General features: G+C 42.0%; 2 protein-coding genes across 4 annotated transcripts in view; one reads left to right on the top strand and one right to left on the bottom strand.

Moving 5' to 3' along the window:
* The window catches only part of frmd5a (FERM domain containing 5a), a gene marked incomplete at its 5' end in the record, with an annotated part of 86,751 nt that extends 79,327 nt beyond the window's left edge, over nt 1-7,424 (top strand). For both annotated transcript variants that reach the window (XM_083763780.1, XM_083763781.1), the window contains one exon: nt 3,450-7,424. In XM_083763780.1, coding sequence (XP_083619906.1) covers nt 3,450-4,018 — 569 coding nt within the window. In that variant the 3' untranslated portion in view covers nt 4,019-7,424. The remainder of the gene's footprint in view (nt 1-3,449) is intronic.
* Nucleotides 7,425-9,186: 1,762 nt separating this feature from the next.
* Nucleotides 9,187-22,725, bottom strand: blm (BLM RecQ like helicase). 2 transcript variants are annotated; one of them, XM_083763451.1, is made up of 22 exons: nt 22,474-22,725; nt 20,594-20,660; nt 19,810-20,503; nt 19,581-19,701; nt 19,184-19,263; nt 18,060-18,171; nt 17,088-17,776; nt 16,822-16,998; nt 15,583-15,701; nt 15,360-15,473; nt 15,087-15,185; nt 14,847-14,995; nt 14,649-14,755; nt 13,289-13,449; nt 12,967-13,162; nt 12,579-12,778; nt 12,336-12,483; nt 10,753-10,952; nt 10,412-10,607; nt 9,862-9,984; nt 9,547-9,739; nt 9,187-9,413 (listed from the first exon to the last, which is right to left on the bottom strand). In XM_083763451.1, the coding sequence occupies exons 1-22, from the start codon at nt 22,572-22,574 to the stop codon at nt 9,263-9,265; spliced, it is 4,197 nt and encodes a 1,398-aa protein (XP_083619577.1). In that variant the 5' UTR covers nt 22,575-22,725; the 3' UTR covers nt 9,187-9,262. The 2 variants fall into 2 exon arrangements, with proteins under 2 accessions (XP_083619577.1, XP_083619576.1); XM_083763450.1 differs by having other exon boundaries at nt 19,810-20,660.
* Between the last annotated feature and the right edge of the window lie 1,649 nt (nt 22,726-24,374).

Here is a 24,374-nt window from a genome sequence, read left to right as displayed (position 1 = left end):
CACATGACACACGCACACGCACACGCGCACGCGCACGCACACGCGCACACACACACACACACACACACACACACACACACACACACACACACACACACACACACACACACACACACAGTGTAACAAGAGCCATTTGGCCCAAATCAAGCTTGCTGTGCTGGAACATGTTGCAGGTGTGTGCGTCAGTCAGCCTGCTCTATTTCAGCTCCAGCCAGGACCCAGAACTGTGTGTGTTTAGTGCATTTGTCTATACTGTATGTGGAGGGGCGGGGGAGACTTGACAATGCGAGGACAGATGAAGGCAGTCAGTAAGCCCACCTGCTGGCTTCCGGCATTGGGTTCAGCACTCGGAACAGGTGGCCTGGCTGCTTCTGTTTTTGTGAGGCTAACCTTGCAGGCAGACATCTACCCACAGGGTTCTGGGTGAACTGGAGTGTTACCCCTGCTGGGCCGCTGCTACCTGTCCTTGTCCACGGCTGAGCCCCTGGCTTCCATCAGTATTTAACTCTCAAACACCTAGCCGAACAGAAGTTTGCACTTTGTGGTGGTGGCAGCCATATAGTGAGTTTGATGAGAAGGTTCAGCTTCTGTATGTTCAGGAGGAGAGGTATGCGAAGTGCCCACACCCAATGTGTGCTGACTGGGTGTCTTACAAGGGTATTAATACTCCATCTGAAAATAGCCAGGGTCGTCCTCTCCATGTATGTCACTGACCAGGGTGGGGCTCCTTCGAGCCCGGGCCAGTGCTGGGCGTACCAGTCGTGGTTTGACCTCTCACTTGCCTCCTCGCGAACCCGTAACTGAGCCAGACTCCCATCGGCCTAAAGCGTGCCAGACCACGGCTGGGGCTCCGGGACAGGGACCATAAGGACGGGATAAACGCACGCATGGTTTAGAGGGTCGGAGAAGCAGCCGAGACCAAACCGCAGCCATGGTTAAGTGCCTGATCCGCATAACCACGCGGGTGAACGTGCACCTGCGCATGATCAACCACTGCTACCGGGATGTGAAGGTCCGCGTTCTCAGCCTGGGGCCCCGCATGCTGGGCAAGGCCCTGGGCGTCCTGCCCCTCTACCCTGCCCTGACGGGGGCCGAGGACTCGGCCAGCGTCTCGCCTGCGTCATGCACTCCTGCACCTGGCACTCCCCTGCCATGCGTTAAGCCCAGCACGCCACCAGGTAAACTGAATCACTAGGCCGGGTCAGGGGTGTTTTGTTTTACATGGCAATGGTCACTCATTCTGATTATGTTATATTGATCACCATCCCCCCTGTACGACCTTTTAAACTGCATGCTTCATTCTGAGGAAATGGTGAGAAGTTTTTGTGCTGGCTCTTTTGTTGCGAATGATGTCAACACTGTATCTTGTTGACTCAGACTTTGGGTGTATTTCTATAGCTGCTATATCTGGCTCTGGAAATTGAGAGGTCACATCAGTGACATTTGATTTCATATATAGACGTAGGCTTCTTGTTAAATAAGTTAAATGTCATACTTTTTGGACATGGAATTTGGAGTCTGTAATTTTAACTCACCAAGGCTTCATAGAGCATGCTTAATATAAAATGAAACTTGGCTGTTCTGCTCAGCATAGAATAGGAAGAACTTACAGAGATAAACACTGATGATCATACATGGCCACAGACACACTGAAACATGTACCCTCGTCTTACGTCTGATTTGACTCTAATATCCCCCACCTTACTTTCTCTGGGTTTCTAAAAAGTCAAGTTTTACGATTTGCTTCCTCATCAAAAAACTAAATGTAAATTCTTCTCATTTGGATTGAAGGTGTAATATTTCAGGAATGTGATACGGTTCACCTACAGTGACGTCCGTACTGCAATGTGCCTCTCACATACTGTACTACTATTAAGCTCTTAAGGAGCATGTCAATACCAAAATAAAATAAGACAATGTGAAGTTGGTAACTTTGTCTATATCATATTTTTGATGATATTCTATTTCTATTTTGTGGTGCAAATAATTATGACCCCCCCTCCCCCCATGTTTAGCCTCTATTTTAAGTGATTGCACAGTACATCATGCATAGAGATTAAATTAGGAATAGACCTGCTGATCTATTGCACCCTGTGAGACTCTTGGAAGTTTGTGGTGCTACATTTGTGGCTATGCTGAGTTCTGACAAGTGCTCATCTAACATGCACCTAAAGGCCCTGACACAGCAGTCTGACTTTCAAGAACCAATGACAACTAACTGCGGCAAGAACTAACACTGACCAACGGCGACTGATCAGATTGCTTTGCATCACCTCGTATTCAGTAAAAGTTGTGATGCAAGATGGAGCAACACAAAAAGTGTGGCCGATTGTCAGCTACATAGACACTCAAGGATGGCTTTTTGGGCGAAGTTGATTTGGCGTTCAAGGGGCTTTTCATGCAGTGTGACTTTACATGCAGTATCCTGTGAAAACTGAACCCCAAATACTGTAGTACAGCTGAAGCTGGCGATTTGAATGGGAAGCTTGAAGGCCATTCGTCCAAAATAGTTGGTGTCACTGACTGGGGGTGCCATTGGAAATGACTGTATCACCTCATTGCCTCATTAGCATTCTGCACATTGTCAACATCTGCCTGTCTCCTGTCTTTCCTTGGGGAAAACATGATCACATTTCTGCTTTCAAGCCGGAGTCTGTATGTCTGCTGCCAGTAACAGATCTCTTCTGGATGTATAGCAGGAGTTACAGTACCTCCATTTCTACTATCACACCAACAGACTGTAATGCATCCATATAGGCCTACTGCTATACTGCGCCCATAAATAACAGACCAGCAAATGTACTATACATTACGTTACATTACACATGACTAATAATACTAATAACTGTACAGTCACTGTACATTTGTACGTATACATTAGTTTTCTGCGTATACATTTTGACGTTTAGGAGCAGTGGACACATTATATACAGTCCCGGGAAAGAAGTTACGGCTTATGTCATTTTCACACATAGACCAGGTGGGGCACAGACTAGGAGACTCAGGGGGAAATGTCCAATTTCCAGATGGCCTCTCTACCACTCTATCAATTAAAATGTTCTGTATGCCTCTCCTACCCCCTCCCCAAACACATGGCACTCAATGTTTACACACACATTTCCACTCTAAGGACCACAATGAAAATAACCTTTTATCCCTTTGACAGATAACTATGTACCAAACTGCTGTCAGGTAGAAAACAGCATTTTTGTCAATAAAGAAACGCTAATCAATCAATGTAAGAGACCTAGTGCATTAACGTATAACACCAGACTAACAATGTATAAAGAGCTTATAAACAATACACTACTATTATTATATATACCAGCTGTAGGACTGTTTCCACCACTGTACTATAGTTACATACCATATGTAACCATTCTCTCCTCCCACTCCCACCCACCTCTCCTTTTCCTCTTACTTCTCTCCATCCCGGTGTCGCCACCAAGGACTGGAATCGCTGCGTGACAGCGCCCACTCAACGCCGGTGCGCTCCATGTCTCATGGAGACTTCATGCCACGCTCGCGGAGCCAGATGGCAGACAGTGGTGAGGCGGTGATCTCCGACGAGAACTACAGCCCCTCCGACAGCGTCCTGCCAACACCCGTCGCCGAGCACAGCATGGAGCTGGCTGTGTCGCGCCAGACCAACGGCACACCTTGCAGCATCGAGGAGGAGAAGGAATCAGAGGCCGGCACTCCCACGCCAGACATCAGCGACTTGGACGGCAAATCGGCGTGTAGTGCCACGGGGGGTGAATCTGCCCTCAGTGAGGTGGAACAGGTGAATAAGTTTGTCTTAAGTGTCCTCCGGCTGCTTCTCGTCACTATTGGACTCCTCTTTGTCTTGCTCCTGCTCCTCATCGTCCTCACCGAATCAGACATTGATGTGGCATTTTTACGTGACATCCGCCAGACCCCCGAGTTTGAGCAGTTCCATTTCGAATACTTTTGTCCACTCAGGCGGTGGTTTGCCTGCAAGCTCCGCTGGGCGGGTAGTTTGCTCATTAAAGAGTGAGAGTCGTACAACCCCGTTTGGGAGGGGTTCTTGACAAGACGATTAGGACTCTGGAGTGATGGAGGGTAGCTGTGTCCCAACCATGAACCCTGCTTCTCTCATCAGCCTGACACCTCGGACCACTCCTGGTAACAACAATGGTCCAGGAGCTCTGCTTTTTTCCTCCCTTCTTTTTTTTTTGTTAAACTCCCAGACCCCCCCCTACACCCCCTTTTCGTTTTTGTTGATTTGTTTTCTACAAAGCCAGAAGACATTTTATTTTTTATTTTCAGGTCATTTCAGGTACTTTATTTTTTCAAATAAGAGAAATTAAAAAATATAACACTGAAATTAAAAAAACTGACATGTTTTAAGCAGTTCCTTTTGAGGAACGGGTTGTGTTGCAACGGATGAATGTTGCCTTCTTTTGTTATTTATTTATTTTTGAACCTGTATTTGCATAAAAAGGGAATGTGTTGAATGGTTATCAGGAAAGTTGTTCATTAAAATGAAGAAAGAAGTCCGGTATGTTGGGCATAATGATGTGTTATGTGAAGCAGCATAGGCAGTCTATCTGTTGAGGGGAATTATACAACAGGTCGTTTCGAGGAAGCAATTTGATTGGTTGAAACAGCCATCCTAGCCGTGCTTCAAATCAGTATCATTGAACGACTAAACAAAACAAAGAATTCAGCTGCTCTGTTCTCCCAGAGCGCAGCAAACTCGGTGTCTAGGCTAGCTAGTTTCTTGGGTCATTTGTGGTCGTAGTGGCTACATCTGTCATCAGCGATTTTCTTAGTTTTAAAGGTAACTGTTGTATAATTGCAATATTACACTCAAGGGGGTGGTTTAACGTCATTAATGCACACCTGTGGTGCTTTCGAATGTGAAACCACCCCCTTTCGTGTAATATAGCTTAATTCTCTCCCCATCAGAATTGAACTAGGCAGTCAACTAAAGCAGATGTGAACATCGTAAAACCCATAATAATCGTTTCGGGTAACACAAACGTTTAGGGTAGATTCCTCATTCCTGTCAGTGAGCACAGAATTACCAAATGCCTTTTTGAAGAAAATGTTTGAAGACAATTTTTGATTTTTTTCCCCAATTATGTCAATTAGTATAAATACAATGGTATAGAATGTAGAAGCTGTGAAGTTGAAAATTAGCTTTTCTAAAGTTTTCTAAAGGATACTGTTAAATAAATCGGCAATGATCATGTAATGTGACCCAACAGTGTCAGATATGGTTAGAGAAGTTCTCATGATCATCCATGATCAAAACCCACTCACACCAATAGATAATAGTGTAGAGACCACGGTAAATGTGCAATGCTCATATGGATTTAATACGTTGGTGGTTTTGAATGTGTTCATTTGTTCAGTTATTCTGTTATTAAATCAAACTACATTTAATTTACTTTTTTAATTAAGTTTGAATTTAATGAAACTGAATGATTTCTTTGTATGAAGAATTCATGATTTATTTTTTGGGTCACATCAAACTTGCTCCTAGTTTTATGTATCATACTACAATTATCATATTAAGAGTAATGAGGTACTTTTTGTACAAATTAGTCTGTTTCCTAATATATATTGACATGTTTTCCATGTATATTTTAACAGAACAGTTATTTTGTTATTGAAGATTAAATTATACCTTTTTTAGCACCGTGTTTCAAGTGAGGTCAAAAACATTTATGGAATTATGGAAGGGTGGCGGACGGGCTGAAAAAAAAGAAAAGAAAAAAGGGAAAGAACAAGCAGAAAACAAAACAAGGCTTTTATCAAGATCCACTCAACTCTGACCACCACACCTCTCACTCCACCAGCAACAAAGCAGCTGTCGCTGTATGGACACTTTGTAGACATCATGACAGCTTCAAAATACTTGTCAGGAGATTCAGTTACTGTACCACAAATACAAATTACTCCATTTTAGCATTTTCACTATTCAACATGACCATATCACATTCTTCTTATTATTATTCAGATTGAAAGGTCTGTAAAGATTTCTATGCCTCTGGTCTCAAGGGAGCAATAATTGTGTCATAGTCGCTGGATTCTGGGTGACATGCGTTTGTGTACTGTGTGACTACCTCCTGTACCAGGTGGTAGGTGGCAGGTGCAAGTGAGTGTCTGCATGTAGGAAATCAAGATGATATTAATGTAAGTTGAAACGGAAGAGTATCTCTTCTTTTTCTGCAAAAGTAGAGTGAAATAAAGTGAAAGGGTGAAATTGATTGAAAGAGAAATGTATAAAGTGAAAAGAAAAGAAGCAAATGTGTTATATCAGGGTGATCAGCTAGTTCCGGAATGGAACACTTGGTGACATGGGCTGTATAGGGCTGTACAGAGTTGCCTGCTATTTAACACCTAGCCACCCCCCCCCCCCCCCCCCCCCCCCCCCACACACACACACACACACACACACACACACACACAAAATACAGCTGCCCTACTGGACACCAGCAGAGGTACCTTACTACCATGTAACCAGAGCATGTCAGTCCTGGCTTTGACCACAGAACAGTATGCACGTTGGTGTTGTGGCTGGGTCCACTCCCACAGCTCCTTTTCTAGTCTTGGTTATCTGTGGTGGAGGGAGCGGTAATCATATACTTATGGCACAATGTTTCAGGGAAAACCACATAAATGAAACTAGGCATTCTAGGCATGGCATGGGAAACTAGAATGTTAAATGCCAAGTATTGTTTGATTGTTTTTATTTTCTCTAATTAGCAGATGAAAGGTGAAACACCATTTCCACTAACCTGAAGCGTTGACAAAAAGGCTCTCGTTTGGAAGATGTATTTTATTTTTTACTTAATATTTATTACCTCTCTACTGACTTATACAGTAAAAGAAAGGTCACCAAGTCGAGCGAGGCAGTTGTCAGCAGCCCATCTTCAAAGGTCGGTCTAGACTGTTTTTCTTACTGTACATCTATCAGCATTATGTAGCTGTAGTCGTCTATCTGAACATGCAACAAATATGGCAGCGTTATTCAATGAGCAATAATCAGTGTAACTGGAAGAGCAAAATAAGCAAATAGAAATGAGTACAAATTTGTATACGAAGCTCTTGACAATGTCTTACGGTTTTTCTTTATTTTAATTTAACAAAACCAACAACTTACCAAATTTGTTTGGCATGCTATCTACAATGGCAATGTGAAGAAAGTTACATTTACATCCAGAACTAACATTTTCTATATCCATGTATTTGTACTTGTTTGGATGTTCGCTTTTTGCTTCAATAGAACTGATAGATTGTTCCCCATGCCTGAATCCTAATTCTGCAACTTGCTAAAGAGGCAAATATAATGGAATGGAGAAAGAAAGACAAAGCTTCCTCACCAATTATACTTTGGACCAGTGGTTCCCAAACTTTTTAGCTCGAGACCCAAATTAGTGAAAATTATTTAATTATTTAATTATTATTTCTAACTTATGACAAATTTGAAAATGTTTCAAAATAATAAAAATAAAATAAAATAGGTCGTATTAAACAAGATATAAAGGGGGAATTTACTCGTGACCCATAACAATTGGTCTGTTGACACAAATATTTGGGAAACACTGCTTTGGACCACTTCACCCTTTAATTTCACAGGCTACAAGGGAAACACTGTTTGCTGTACAGCTTTGACCTCCTGTGAAGATGTGTCAATGTTACAGGTCTGGTTTCTGAAATGGTTTCAATTGTATATCGGACAGCAGAAAAACCTCTGGCTATAATAATAATATAGCACTTGTCTTAATTTTGTCTGTACAGGTATGTTGCTTGTGCAAATCTGTCTTTAAACTTACATTGCAGGTGTTGATGTCATGTTTACATTAATTTTGTCTTATGTTGTGTGGGCTTGTGATGGGTGTGAATGCCAGCAATTGTTTACAAATCAGAAACAGCAGGTCAGTGTCCAGAAGATGGCAACACATATGGCACTGACAACTGTCTGTTGTTGTGACTGAGATGCCGTTACATTTCAGTAATAATCAGAACAATAATTCATTTATACATTAATACATTTCAAAATTGACATTACATCTCGACAGGAATTCAAAGGACTGCATCTCTGTAGCACTAACATCCCCCCCCCACACACACACCCAAGGATGGTTTATGATACTTAACGTAATGTAAAGGAACAACCTGATATGTTAGACTGGATACGAGATGAGGTTTTAATACATTAGGAGTGGTATGCATATGTAGAGGTCAGACTCGAGGTGCTAGTTAAACTTGAGGGGTTGATTTAATCACAAGACCAACACTATTCAAATGCTTCAGCCCCTTTGCCAGTTCCCTCGTAAACAGACAGACCATGCATATATATGTAAATACATGTATATGCATATCAGTGTCTGCAGGTTTCTTATGTGCTCTGCACTTTTCTACCTTGGGTTTGGAAGTTGCAGTTTATTTACGTAATATTATATATATTAAAGTATATAAAAATCCATGTGCCAAATCCAGTTCTTGTTCAATCTGACCCATTCCAAACCCACGTTTGTTCTGTAGAAAACCTCCTGTATAAGTCAGTATAAAATATTGTTTCCCTCCGATAGTTCCTTGTAACTGGTGCCATTAAAAACTATTCAAACTTGAAATAAACATTGAATAAAAATTGGACATGGCTTCCTGTGGTATATCACATACTGCAATACTGTCATCTAGTGGAACACACTCGTCATTGCATGTGCTATTTTAAAGTATTAGCTATTATTCAGATTTTCATCATTGCTATATCATAGTTGTTCAGCACCTTTAACTATAACTCTTGATTTTCATATTTTTTATTTTATCACTGAAAATCATGAAATAGTTTAAGAATGTTGTCGAAAACCATGAAAACGACATTGGCCTGTCGTTATTCATGATTTTCATCTTTTGTCAAAAACTATGAAAAACGAGTAAACATACTATAGTATCATGAAAAACGTCATACTACAGTATGTTGTTTTTCATTTTCATATTTGTTTTAATCGTCAAAAACTGAAAATACAGTACTACTTACTATAGAAACGACCTACTGTAGTATGACGTTTTACTTTTTATACACACATTTGTACACATAAAATGCAATACACACGTTTTCATGTGGATGTTTCAGTGAGCCTTTATTTATGAATTACAAATAAAATGAAACACAATTAATACAAAATAAGCTACAAATAAGTACAAATTAGATTAACACACTGTTCATATATAAACAAGTAAATGTACAACACCACTTGATATACAAAAACGCCTGAGACGGTGGTCAGAAAACTGGTTTGAGGAAGGAGCGCTTGTTGGTTTGCGGGGCAGGGATGCCCATGAGACCTGGTCTCTTGCCTGCAGCCTGAGGTCGACCGCCAGAGTTGGCCGACGATGACCAGGACTTATTTCCGTTGTTTTGTCCACGGCCGTATCTACAAGGGGAGAAAAGCAAGGGAGAGGAGGGGAAGGTTGTTTTAGCTGAAAGGAAGCAAATGTCACCTATGCTGTCACAGAAGAGCCTATGGTCATAGAAAGCTAATTTATGAACATAAACAGATGACTGACCCCTTAGAGCCAGTGCTCTTGCCGGCGTATCCTCTCGTTTTCTTGGCATTCTTTGTGTAGGGAGCTTTTTTACGCTTCTGTCCTCGTCCAGTCTGGTTGCCGAAGTAGGTGGATTCAGTATTGTCCTCGTGATCATCGGCACCGCCACCATCCATATCTATCCACCCCATAGTATGGCTGCTCTGCTCTTCCACTGCAGAAAAGGTTGAAACAAACATTTCCTTTACCACTACAGTATGATAATCAAAATCTGTCATCTATTGTTCATAGACCCCATTTATAATAAAAACCATTGAGCCTCATGTGGATCCTCACCTTGTGGCTGCACCTCAGCATATTTCTGCAAGACATCGATGAGCTCTGCGCCATACTTTTCCAGTTTGTCCTCTGTCACACCGTCAATTTGTAGAAGGACTTCACGGTCAGCAGACATCGTCTCTGTTCACAAGAAAAGTCATGATTTCAAGTGTCGTCAGGAGCTGGCACACTGTTTAGGCACGAAATCTGGACACATTCTTCGGTGGGTCGTCATCTAGATCTAGATCTAGATTTGCATGCAGTTGGCTATAGCAGCAGACTAATACTAGGCTAAGCTACCTGCATGGCTGTTTATACAATGTAACTGAGGATGTGAAGTGACTGAGAACATCAGGTAATGTTATGCAAAGCATAACAAAGGAGCCTGCCAGCCAGGTATAGACGACGCCACCGCTTGCTTTGTTGTAGGTGTTGATCTCGTGGGGTGCGTGCAGCTTCAGAACTACCAGGGCGGTGCCCCGGGCAGCCCTACTGCCAGCTCACCGCTGACTACAACACCATCTATGAGTGAGAGCATCCTATGCGACCTAAGCGCTCCAGAGCTTACCTGCCATCTTTTTCAGGGCGGCAGTTGAGAAGATGTTGAAGTAGTGGACGTCAAACACCGTGCCCAGCTGCTTGCACAGGTCAGTCAGCTCCTGCAAACACTGCTGAACCATTTCCTTCCTCTTGGATACATTATTGTCCCCACCGGCATTGTGTCTCCTGATTGTGCTGGCGCTCTCTGTATCACAGAACTCCACCTAGTGTGGGACAACAGCCATGACATATTACTTGACCGTACATAATGACAGTTGAAAGAGTATGGCTGGGGCAACAATATTTTAGCAAATGTTGTCAACTATAAGTATCAATTAGCCTTAAAGCGTATGACTCAACGAGGAGTACCTGCATGCGTCCTGAGACAGTGTTCATGGCCTGGGGTCCGGCTGAGATGTAAGCCACGGCCTGGCCTTGGTTAGTGATGTACAGGTCCTCCATGAGAATGTTGTCCAGAACCAGCTTCTTGAAGAGACGGTCAGCATTATGCTTGGAGAACACTGATCCGATGCCAAACATCCCAGTCTGAACCTTTGCTGATTTAGACCCTGTCAGAGAGAAGACCAAATTGAAATTAGCACGTTAAAATCAGCGCCGGAATTTCTTTCAAAATAGAAGCTTGGGGGTGCCGAGAAGATATGGCCGCTTTTACTCTGTAAAGCCCCACCCCCCCCCCCCCCCCCCCCCTTCCGTTTCGGGAAAAAAATTTAGACATATTTTTGCTCGCTTACCTTGCCATCGTTACGATAAAAGAATCGCTGGATAAACCCTCGCGTTCATATTTTGAACGAGAGGCAGGTCAGAAGTCAGAAATGAAGAACTTAGTATATCCATCTGATCAAAACCACGGAGAGCTCCCTAGATCAGGGGTTTTCAACTGATTATGAACCAGGGACCACCACCATGACTGAGAATCAACCTGGGGACCACCACCCTGACTGAGAATCAACCTGGGGACCACCACCCTGACTGAGAATCAACCTGGGGACCACCACCATGACTGAGAATCAACCTGGGGACCACCACCCTGACTGAGAATCAACCTGGGGACCACCACCCTGACTGAGAATCAACCTGGGGACCACCACCCTGACTGAGAATCAACCTGGGGACCACCACCCTGACTGAGAATCAACCTGGGGACCACCACCCTGACTGAGAATCAACATGGGGACCACCACCCTGACTGAGAATCAACAATCGACCATTGTTGTTGTGATATGGTCGTGGTGTGGGGGAAATAAATTAACCTTCCATATTAAACTCATGTTGCTGTTCATTGTAACATATTCTATGAGTAAGCAGACACTTGCGATTGATTATGGGCACATTTCCTTATAATGGTGACTCAACCAGGCAATCCGGTAAGGTTTCCCTTGAGATTCTAACTCACTTTTCTGTGGAAGTTCTTGACATCCGACTTCCCAGTAACTGACAACATCGACGCGTCATCATTTGTCACCAGATCATTTACTGCATTGTTTCTCAACTAGTGGTCAATACAATAAATTCAAATACGAATCTTCACTTTCCTACATTACTAAATGCATCGTCAGGGACCACATTCAACACCTTCACGGACCACCAGTGGTCCACGGACCACCTGTTGAAAACCCATGCCCTAGATTAAGAGATACGAGGGATTCTTTCTACAGCGGTAAACAGGGAAGTGAACGGGACCGCGCAAGTGTGAAGAGCAAGGAGTATGGTGGCCTTGGATGCCAACTAAAAAAAAAAGAATAACATTCTGAATATTTTTCTCTCGTTTGATATCAATGAAAATGCGCTAGGACGTGTACACGTTCTTTGGATCCGTCAGTTGGATTAGTTATGACGTTCCCACGCGTCTGAATGTGTTAAATGTTGTCACTAGGACTGCCGTGAGCAATTACAATTAGCATGCATTCTTATTAGTACAATAAGTGTATCACCAAGGAAGATTTCCACAAGCATGTTTAGAGTCAGCCGGGTCTGCTGAGCGGTCCTGGCAAATCGTGCTCCTCCAACTTTCTCACAGTACTCCTGGACGAACTTCACAATCTTCTGTACGTATTCAGTCACATTTCTCATCTTGTATTTCTGTAAACAGACAGGGATCATTCTAACTTCACATATGTCCTTAAAATGTAAATGCTCTTGGAAGACTTTTGCTACCATTTAGAGAGGACTCTTACATTAGGTCTGGCACAGTTGTCACAGACGACGTGTGGATGGTCCTTGCAGTAATCCGGGTTGAATCCGAGCTCACCAAAGTAAGCGAGCAGCTGTATCCTCCGGCACTCCATCAAGTTCTCGCAGAATTGCACTATGTGGTTCAGGTTACTGAAATGAGTTGATTTGGCATTTCTGTCACTGTTTCTGTCACCTTTGTCCACTGTGGATAAACAGAGGATATTGCAGAGGATATATTTGTCTGTCAGTGCAGACAAAAGTATATAATTTTATCTGTTAATCATCATAGGTTTGCCGACACATTACTGGAAGGCGGAGATGTGGAACATATAACTATGGACACTTTTATCCAAACAAATGTTGCATGCCAAAATACTAGCAGCCACGTACAGGTGATGAGTTTCTTAATGCGGATAACATCGGGGTAGCAATAGAACAGAATGCAATGAGAGATCTCTCCATCTCTGCCTGCTCTCCCAGACTCCTGGTAGTAGCCCTCAATCGACTTGGGAAGAGTGGCATGGATCACATAGCGGACATCAGGCTTGTCAATGCCCATGCCGAAAGCTATGGTGGCACATATGACCTGTAAGACAAGGATCACCACACTGAGTTGAGATTTGACAGTGTGTGTTACGTCATTTTGTATAATAAACTTGAAAACAATTCAAAGCTTTAATGATGCTGTAAGTTCAAAGAGAGGTAATTTCACCTGACAGCCATTCTGATTGATCCACTTGGTCTGCACGTATTCTCTGTCTCTGTCAGTCAGACCAGCATGATAGGCCAGAGCCAATATCCCTGCCCCCTGTAGACTCTGTGCCATCGTATCACAATCATTACGGGACAGACAGTACACTATGCCGGAGTCACCTAGAATGTGCAGGCGGAAGATTATACAATTTAAATTTATTTTGATGAACTGTCAATTCCTCCATGTTTTATTCCTTGTCTCTGCTGACCCCTACTGTTTGTCTAGAGAACCACATCCAGCTGATTCTTTTCAGCGACAGTTTCACCAGGAGATTCAGACCTCGTTCAGACCTTCATCAGGCATCAGTGTAGTGTTGACCGGCTTGTGGAATGGTGTGACAAAAGTTATTTGATCATCAACACTAAGAAATTGAGGAAATTATCTTTGGTCCTGCTCCCGGTGATAAGACACCACCAGTGACAATCCACGGTTCAGCTATTGAACAAGTTCCATCTTGCATATATCTGGGGGTGATGATAGACGCCACCTTATTGTGGTCCTCTGACTCTCATATTGAATATATCTATAAGAGGATACAGCAGCGTATGTACTCCTTACGCCGACTTAGATCGTTTGGTGCTAGTAGTCAGATCTTGTCTCTTTTCTATACGTCTGTTGTTCAAACTGATGTACTGTAGCACGGCCTGGTTTAACAGCCTATCTATAGTACAGTATATAAGAACAAACTGTTTAGCCAAATTAAGATCTGTGCTAAATTTTTTTTTTTAAAGAAGCCCAGACCAAGAGCATGCTTAGACTGGCGAAGAGTATCTCCTCTGACCCCTTACATGTTTTAAATGATGAATATCAACGGTTGCCCTCCATGAGGCGGTTTAGTCCCTAAATATAAGAAAAACAGGCTAAAGAACTCTTTTGTACACCGGTCTGTTCTGCTTTTAAACCAAAATCGGTAAACCAAGAGGATATGTTCGATTGTTCTTGTTCCTGTCTGCTTCTGTGATTTGTGTCCTGTAATGTATCTATTATGTATGTCTTGTCTGTATCTTGAACGGTGACATTTTGGACGGAAAACTAATTTCAGTGAAAGCTGACAATAAAGTTGTATCGTATCATGCCTGATGAAGGTCTGAACGACCGAAACGTTGCTCAATCAATCTAATTCTAAGTGAAGACTGTGTACGCCTGTAAGGGATCCTTTTTTCTCTACTTCTCCTTTGAGATTTCCAAAATTATTTATATCAATTATTTTAAGTCTAGAAAAAATATATACCCTTTGTTTTGCGACGAATATAGAATATTTGTCGTATGCTACAGACGGCAACAAATGGACATAATCATGCTACAGTGAGTCCCGTACGTGGATAGTGCTTCTTGATCCAGACCTTGCAGTCCTCATCTACCTTCTTGGGCCTCTTAGGCAGGACAGAATACCTGAGGTTAGTTCGGTTGAAACTCATGGTAAATCTGGAAACAAAAATGATGAGAGCTATATCAATTATTGTTTGGTCTTTGCTGTTGTGGATCATGACTGGTGTGGGGAGGGCAGTTTACATACAGCTGTGGTCGAGGCATCTGTAGCTGGTGGAGGATGTCTTTCTGGACCCGCGGCGTGGCCGTGGCCGTTAGGGCCATGATGGGAACTGAAGGGAACTTCTTACGCAGCTCATGCAGCTTCTTATAGTCCGGGCGAAAGTCATGGCCCCACTGAACGAAAACAAAAAGGCGAAAGATATATTTTCACAATTGCTGAGAGCTCAACGGTGAGCAGAAAACACCTTCATGCGTGGGAACACACCTGGCTGACACAATGGGCCTCATCGATAACGAATCGGGACAAAAGGCCTCGATCATACAGGTTTTGCAGCGCAGAGAGTAGCCTGTTACTTGCGCTCACCTTGGGGAAAGAAAAAAAGAAAACTTCAGAACCGGGTCTGGCTTGAACCACAAGTACCATTTCTAAAATAGTTTTAAAACTAAACATTAAAATTGACTGCAAGGCAAATTAAATTAAAATGTTTGTTTTTTGCATTTACAGGTTTGGGAACTCAACAGTAACAACATCTCTCACCTTCTCAGGAGTGACATAGAGCAGTTTAATGATGGGGTCTTTCTTGGACATCTGCATGTAAATATTCGATGCCTCAGTGTCACTCTTGTCACCAGACAGACTTGTGGCTGGGATCTAAAAGATGCAGGGCATGAGAAAAACTAAAATACATGCACTAGTATGTCACACGTGTTGCAACCGTCTTACAGATATGAGCCTGGGAGGCTGTAAGGACAATGCTTACATCCAGAGTGGTGAGTTTCTGGACCTGATCTACAATGAGTGATTTGAGTGGAGAGATCACCACAGTGACTCCTGGTGACACACAGGCAGGTAGCTGGTAGCACAGGCTTTTCCCCCCACCTGATGAAGAGCAGAATGATGGAGAACTTCAGACATCTCACACCTGTTCATAACATACTGCATTATAAGTAAGTGAACCGTGAATAGCTTCCAGTACATCTATATCCAGGTCTCTTGGCTTACCTGAACATGGGGAATTGGGAACTGAAATAGAAATTAATTGAAATACAGGGGGGGGGGGGACCCCATGGTACTGTGGAAGACTGACATCATTGCCCCTTAACCCATTCTGGACGGGAATCCCTTTTGGTGTTTTATAGGATTATGTTGTACTTTAGCTATTGAAAAATAGCAGATCTACAAGCTCATAGCGAGTGCCCCGCTACGAGCTTGTAGATCTGCTCATTTTGAAAATTAGTGAAAATGTGGCACAAATCTTTGAATGTAAGAGCAAGTTTTTATCTCCAACAACAACATATTTTCAGATGGGGGTCCACGGCCAAATACAGATAATTCTGGAGGTCCTCGACATGAAAAAGGTTGAGCACCACCGACATAGAAAGGTCTAAATAGTGCCATCCACCACTACGTTTAATGAATAAAGGTGTCATCACTAGGTGTTGAACTGAACCAGAAAACAAATTACAGACAGCATAGGGTTTCATCACCCTTGCTCTATTATCATGTCATTTTTCTTAGTGAATACTTTTTTTTGTAAGTAGAGTATATTAATAAAATATGATATAACAATAACAATAGGGGTGATTGATTGTATTGCTCTCCCCGTGTATGGCAGAGATGTTGATAAAACATAATTGGGGTGGTTCTATTTAGTCTCCCTGCTATTCTGCATTTGGTCTCTGTGCATTCTATTGAGCCATTTAGGTTGCCTAGGTTGGATACGACCTTTGACACGATCACATTTCTGTTTGACACAAATTTTAACCAGCCTCGATTAACTCAGTGGTTATAATTTCAGCACCCGGGTTCAAAAATGCAGGGTAGAACAGGAAAGATAGCCAAAGTTACAATACATACTAATGGGTTCAAGATCGTTTTTATCGCTACATCTGGTGTACTGGTACGCTACTGGTACACGGATGAGTTTAAGTCATCATCCGGCTACAATGGCTAACAGTACACAACTGTGTTTGTTAAACGTACACTGAGAATTACCAACCTGTGGGCATCAGAATGAATGTATCCTCTCCTAACATAGCAGCATTGATGGATTCTATCTGATTGAATCTAAATTGATGGAGACCGAAGCGCTTGTGAAAGATCTTCATCATCTCTGGTGAGTGGGGAAAGTTGAACCCTCTGAAGCGATCGTGGGCCGGGTTATGGAAAGTGGGTTCTGTAATGTGTGACACAGAAATTAGACTATGGCTAAGAAATAAGTAACAAATAAAAGCCAACAATATGTGTCAATGAAAGGAGACTTACCAGGGGAGTTGATCTTTGCCGGCTTGGCTGAGGATGCAGGTGTAGCTGTTTTTTTATCCCATATGGATTTGTTGGCACCTCCTTCTCTGACCGTTTTAGCCACAGGCTTGGACACAGTGGAGCGTGGGGGTTCATCAAAGTAGTCTGGAATGTCTGATTCATCAAAATCATCCAAGTCAAAGTCATCTATGTCAAAATCGTCTGGTTCTCTGTTTTGTGTTGATTTAGTGACTGCAGTGGTTTTACTTCTTGGCACAACAGCCGCTGGCCTTTTAGGCGAAAAGAAAGAGTCGTCCTCAAAAAACTCACGGGATGGGCTTGGAATGCTGGAAGGTGACGGGCAATTAACCATTCTCTGCACAGATGGCCACTCCTTGTCTACAGAGTAAACAGACTTGGCAAGACTGCTTGGTTTCTTAGCCATGCCAGGGGTTTGGACACCGTTAATAATACAGTCAGAATCCTCAAACACACTGCTGTTGTAGTCCACGGAGATGACCGAAGATTGCTTGAATGGCATGGTTTTCTTGGAGGGCTCTTTCCTGTCCACTGAGACACACATGGGGGAAGATGTCTCTCTGGGAGTGTAAAGCGAAAAGGAAGGCTTTGCTTTTGGCTCCAGTATCACTGTGCTATCTGGCTGCTGCGTCCTGGATGATGTGTTACTGCCAATTGCAATAATCCTTTTCCTAGGTACCAAACAAATTACAGCCATTGGTAAAACAATATTAACTACATGATTGAACCCTATTGTCTGGATGTGTCCTACTAGGTGAACATAAATTGTCAATTACCGGTATAGCAGATCTGCAAGATCACAGAGTCAGATATTTGTTGTAGTCGAGAGACAAAGCGGGGAAACCAACTAAGTACAGTCCCTTGGGCAACCCCGGTCAACAAAGTATATAGGATTTAAGAGGTTAAGTAGTTAGTAAAGCACAGTAAAAATATTACATTTCCAAATGTACACACCTTTGAGCCCTCTTCAGTAAAAGCTCAGTTCCACATGACAGGCCTATCAGTTCGTTATCAGGGATGCGGTCAACGAGGGCACAAATGGACTCCATAAGAGAGAAGAGTTCATCTGTTTTAAGACAGTTAAAGAGCAACTCAGTTAATGAGACAAAATGTACCTACATTTATGTTGGTATGTGTATGTTTCTGTGTGCACTTTGAAACTCCATGTTGAATGATGAGCTTAACTTAGCCAGGTTTATCTGAAATCCTGGAGGTCTATAGGACAAAGTAGCATCTCCTCTCAAAGGTAGGGAAATAATACACCTTAATCCAATGATGAATTACTAGTCTAAATCTACACATTGTAATTAGTTACAAAGAAACTACATTTTACCAAACATTTGGTATATGAATGCACATTCTATTTTGGAAAAAGTAGTTCCGATCTACAGTATATTGTAATTGATTCATGTAAAAGTTGTAATTGCTAGGCCAATGAGGCGGTATACAATTCATCTTTAAGAAAAGAAATAGGAAAAAACAGGTCAGGAAATAGTGGTTAATTAAAAAGGTCCATGCATACTGCAGTTTTGTGTATGAAAAATACAACAAACAACATGACATCACTGAAGCTGCTGTGATAAGTGACTCACCGCTCCAACACATCTCTCTGTTCACCTAAAACTGGAGTATGTGTGGGCATTAAGAATGCCTGTTTATCTGAAAAATACCCGCTTTTATTGCACTGTAAAAAATAATTGTTGGTGACAGGTAGCCTATAGACAGCTCAACGTTGCTATGGTTGCTATGGTTTGTTGACCGCATCGCTTTATGAACGCAAATACAACGCTATGCTACCTACAAGTCATTTGCATGTCGCACTATGCACTTTATTCTGATGCCGCTAAATGAATTGTTTTCAAACTTTCATTAATGAACAAAACGCTGAAACATATGGATCTAGGTCTAGGAGAAGTGATTTCATTAAAAGCAGCGAGTCTGACAGGTAAACATTTCCCCCGCTTTAGCCTCTCGGCGACAAAATAAGTTTGTCCCGATGGTCGCCATACAATAATGATTTGCTTGACCCTAGGAAGAATATTCACAGGCTCTGAAATAAACAATAAACCCGGACTCACCTCCTTTCCCATTAGCTTGTGTGACAGATGCCATAGTGTTTACTGGCCTGTCTTGGCTTTCAGAAACAACTGATTTCAATCTGTTTGAAACGGAATCAGAGAATGAGAGTATTGCCATGTTGACATTAAGGTCTAATTATATTATGTTACTATCAACTTTGTACTCATCTTGACAAAGATGATTGGAATATGGAATGGACCATTACAATATAACTGTATATATGTGAAAATGTTGAATCACTCAAATGTATTTTTAGGCTTATATTATATCTAGGCTAACATGCACATTTAAAAGCTTTTTTTTTTTTTTAAAGCTTAATTACAATTGTTGAATTGTAATCATTTCTATGGTTCTAAAAAGTTATCCTTTGTGCCAGTTCAATTAATAAAAACAAACCTCTCTATTGAAGAAATGGTCTCATCAGGGATTGGAGAAGGAGGAATGCAATCTAAATCAGAATCAGCCTCCGACTTGTAATTGTGGTCCATACTTGTTTCAATGCATTCATCTGGGTTACCTAACAAGGGAGTAATATAATATCCTGTAAGGTGTATTTGCTGTCAACCATTATGTTATATGATGTTAAACACAGACAAATGTGAAATTAGCTACAATAGATAGATACCTGTCCATTTGTCAGCAGGCTTGATCATAGGTACACTCTTTTCTTTGTCAGCAGGCTTGGACATAGGCATATTCATCTTTTTGTCAGCAGGCTTGGCCATAGGTATACTCTCCTCTTCATCATCACTGACAAAAGACTTGTGTTGAGGAGGCCGTCGTCTTTGTGTTCTTTTAAGAGGAGAGTCTTCTGGCCCCCACAAATCTGCATCGCAAATTGGGTCATTTCTTTGTGCATCATCCACATTGTGGTCTGGTCCACACGTCTTGATAATAGGTTTACTAAAACCACGCTTGTTTGCAGTGTTGTTGATCAACCCTGAAGCCAGACTGTCAGGAGAAGCATCTTTGTTAACACTTTCTTTAGAAAATGACGGTGATTCTTTCTTCCCAGAAACATCTGGACTCTGCAAAGCACTTCTCCCGGTGACCTGTGTTTTGGTTGGTGTTTCAAAGTCATCGATATCATCCCATTCATCCAGTGGGAATCCAAAGGAGGCATCTTGATCTGTGGGATTGCTGGCATTGACATTTGTATGCTGGATTTCAGATGTAGTGGAGGTAGACAGTACTTTATTGGCAGACAGTGATAGAGAGGCCTTTCTGGCTGGAAGACAGTTAAGTGATGGACTGGTAGAATCCGACTTGCTTTTTGGATTAACAGTGATGAAGCTGCTGATTTTGCCATGACTTTGGGGCTTGTTTGGAAATGTAAAGGGAGATTTTGTTACTGAATTGTTCTGAGGAGTATTGACATTCCTGTTAGCCAGAACATTTGAGTGATTTACCTTTGCAGAAAATTCAGTCTTAGATGTGACTGATGATGATGTGGACTTCTTTTTAAAGGAAAACATCCTGTAGAAAGAAAGATATTCATGAAATCACATTCACATAGCTCGACTATACCTTTGTGAAAGTGTGTGTGTGTGTGTGTGTGTGTGTTGGAAATCACTCAACGGTCCTGCATGTCACCCGTTTAGAAATTGTACATAATGCAGGATGCAGCAAGACGTTGCATTATTGAAAACGAGCGCTTCCATAAATCCATACTCGAAGTCCCAAACACTTAAAGATACGGCAGATATTTATGAAACAAAAACTTGACAGATACAAAGAGGATAATACAAGTTTTCTGTGCAGCTGCAATATTGGTGAGTTAGTTTAATGTTGTTAATACAATAGGATTTTTCTGTTTGATAGCAGTGCATTTATAGCGTCTTTGAGTTGCTTGCGGATAACTCTGAAGAGTGTTAAGTAATTACCAGTAAGTACATTTACTAAAGTACTGTACTTATGTACAATTTTGAGGTACTTTTACTTTACTGAGTATTTCCAATACTTTAACTTCTACTCCAATACATCTCAAAGGCAAATATTGTACATTTTAATACTCCATTTAAATTATTTGAAAACTTTAGTTACTTTGTAGATTTGGATTTACTATTACGGGAGCGTACCTATGTTCCCCAGGTTCTATGTTCCCCACCATGCAAAAAAGGTTCTTTGTTCCCCACTTAAAATAAACCCAAACCAGAAACCTAACCTAGTAATTCTAGTAAGACTAATCGAAAAATACATCTACGAGAGTCTAAATCTTAGGCTAGGTTGGAAGGTTGAGATGTGAACACTGTACGGTGGAGTAACATTGCATATGTTACTTACTTATGTGTATTTAAGTAAATGTAATAATGTATCAATACTGCAATGAATGAATGTAGAAATACTCAGTTACAAGTAAAAATCCGGAATTCAAAATGTAAAGTAGAAAAGTACTCATGCAGAATCCACAAGTTATCAGCAATGCAGTCTAATCTCTAATGTATAAAAACATCTTTTGAAAACAGCAGATCTACAAGCACCCATATGTGAGCTTGTAGATTGGCTATTTTCAAATAGCCAACGTTTAAATAAGGCTGAAGTGGTTAATGTGGGTCATCCCCATGTTCTATGTTCCCCATTTACCTTAGGATAGCTCTGATCCATAGCTCTATAAAATGCGTTTCATTATGCAACGCAACGCATTAGATTTAGAGCTATGGACCAGAGCTAGGTTTAGGGTTAGCCCCTCTCGGGACCCTACATAAAGCTTTTCTGAAATTTTGATGAGGTCGTCAAAATGTCAGAAACTTCAGTAGCATTTGGGTTCTGCTTGGAGGGCTAGGTTTAGGGTTAGCATTAGCCCCGCTCGGAACCCTACGTACAGTTTGTTTACAGTAAACAAACTATACTATACAATTAAGTACAGAACAAAGAATGTTTGTTTTTGCCATCTTTGTTTAAGAGTCTGAGCAATTATGTTTTAGTTTATTTTATGCCAGTGTTCATTTTTAGTTGGCTAAGACTATAGTTTAAGTACTATAGTAGCCTAGGCAGGCCTAAAGTTCAATGGATTGTTCAAAGACTGAGATTTTGCTACTAAAACACATAAGACAAGTTGCTAAAATACTTTTAGTCTTATACTAGAATTACTAGGTTAGGTTTCTGGTTTAGGTTTATTCTAAGTGGGGAACATAGAACCTGGGGAACATATAGGTACGCTCCCCTGTGGAGCAGCATATTAGGCATTAGCATTAATTGCAGCACTTAGCGTAGCCGTAGAGTCTGCAGCATACAGTAGGTCTGCAGTCAGACAACAATAACATTATATATCGTTTAGTGCAACACTTACCCCGGTGTGGATTTAGCAAATGACAGCTTGGTCTGAGCAGCATTATTATGTTTGGCCAGTTGCTCCTGCAAATTATTTTGTGGAAGGACGGGGGCGGGCATCGTTGTTGTTGGTAATGCTTAGCTAGATAGATAGCAGGCTGACAATCACGATCAACAAAAACCTCGGCATAAACAGCAGCAGCTGCAGAATCCAGATGATTGTTTTGCCTGGAAGCTGATTGTAACTAAAACGTCAGTCTTGGCGGGTAATGCTATGTGAAATGTTACAGAAATCCGCCTACGCCATAATGTAATGTAATGTACAGACAGTAAGGTTTCGTGTTTTGCGCGTAATGTCATTTAGCAAAAGTGCTCCTTATTGGCGGAGAAACAGCATGCATGAAAACTGATGAATGCTGGGAATTGTAGTCTTAAAACCACTATGTTGTGTCCCTGTTGTTTACTTTTCAATGGTGCGTCAGGTGTGACTTCACGTCCTTTCTATTCACTTCATGCAATTTTATTTAGCCACACGTCATCCCACATGGTTCTCAAAATGGGGTCCGTGGACCTCTGGGGGTCCCTGGGACCAGCTTGCTAAAGTCTGATGTTAAAGTCCCCCCCTCTATTTTTCTACATTGTAGCCTACACGTTTTCCATTTTTTCCTAACCGTGTATTTGATGATTATTTTTCCATAGACAGTTTATATAATTTGTATGTCTTTAAATGTTTTGATAAATTGAAAGGGTGCTTTTTAGCAGTGTTTGTATTGATTGATTGATTTAATGCATATTTTTCATTTTTCAATTAATATGTTTTTATAATTGTTTTTCAATGTATGTGCTTTTGAAATGTACTCATTCTACATACTGTGATTAAACATTTTCAATCAATCAATCAATCAATCAAGGGGGTACATAGCCTACTTGGAAAATGTTCTCCCCTCCTTCTATCCTTCCCCCCCTCTGCCACTCAGGTGGAAGAGCGCATCACTGCATGCCTGGCTGACATCTCACAGTGGATGTCCTCCAACCACCTCAAGCTGAACCCAGACAAGACTGAGCTTCTCTTCTTCCCAGCTAAGTCCTGCCGATGCGGGAGCTAACTATTTCCGTAGACAATGCCCTGGTAACGTCTGTCCCAACAGCCAGGAATCTTGGTGTTGTCCTGGACAGTCAGCTCAGCTCTCGTTCAAAACTCACATCACAGCTGTCACTCGATCCTGTAGGTTCACACTCTATAACATACGACGAATTAGACCGTTCCTCACCCAGGAATCAGCCCAGCTCCTAATCCAGACAACAGTCTTGTCAAAACTCGACTATTGTAACTCCCTCCTTACTGGCCTACCAGCATGCGCACTTAAGCCTCTCCAGCTGATCCAAAATGCCGCAGCTCGCTTGGTCTTCAACCAGCCAAAATTCTCACATGTCTCCCCCTGCTCCGCTCCCTCCACTGGCTCCCGGTCGCTGCCCGCACAGAATATAAAACTCTGATGCTGGCATTCAAAGCAACCAAAGGTAGGCTATGGCTCCCCCATATCTTGCAAATATGATTGAACCCTACAAACCCTCCCGCGCACTCAGATCAGCCAACGCAGGGAAGCTGGAAGTACCCTCACTAAAAACGCCGGGACAACGCTCCACACGTCCCAGACTCTTCTCCCTTCTGGCTCCAAAACTGTGGAATGCACTTCCCATTGCAGTCAGAACTGCAGCATCACTCCCAATCTTCCGCCGTAGTCTGAAAACCCACCTTTTCAGACTCCATCATGGCCCATTGCACTTACCCTACCCCCTTAGATAGCACTTCCGTAGACTTAGACAGTATTTGATACAGACTTATAGCATGTTATGTAGACAGCACTATAATTGCATTGTATATAGTCATAGCACACCATAGTACATATGTATAGCATA

The sequence above is a fragment of the Protomyctophum parallelum genome (genome assembly GCF_964188405.1).
Source record: "Protomyctophum parallelum genome assembly, chromosome: 4".
Lineage (NCBI taxonomy): Eukaryota > Metazoa > Chordata > Actinopteri > Myctophiformes > Myctophidae > Protomyctophum > Protomyctophum parallelum.
This window is presented reverse-complemented; position numbering and strand designations above follow the sequence as displayed.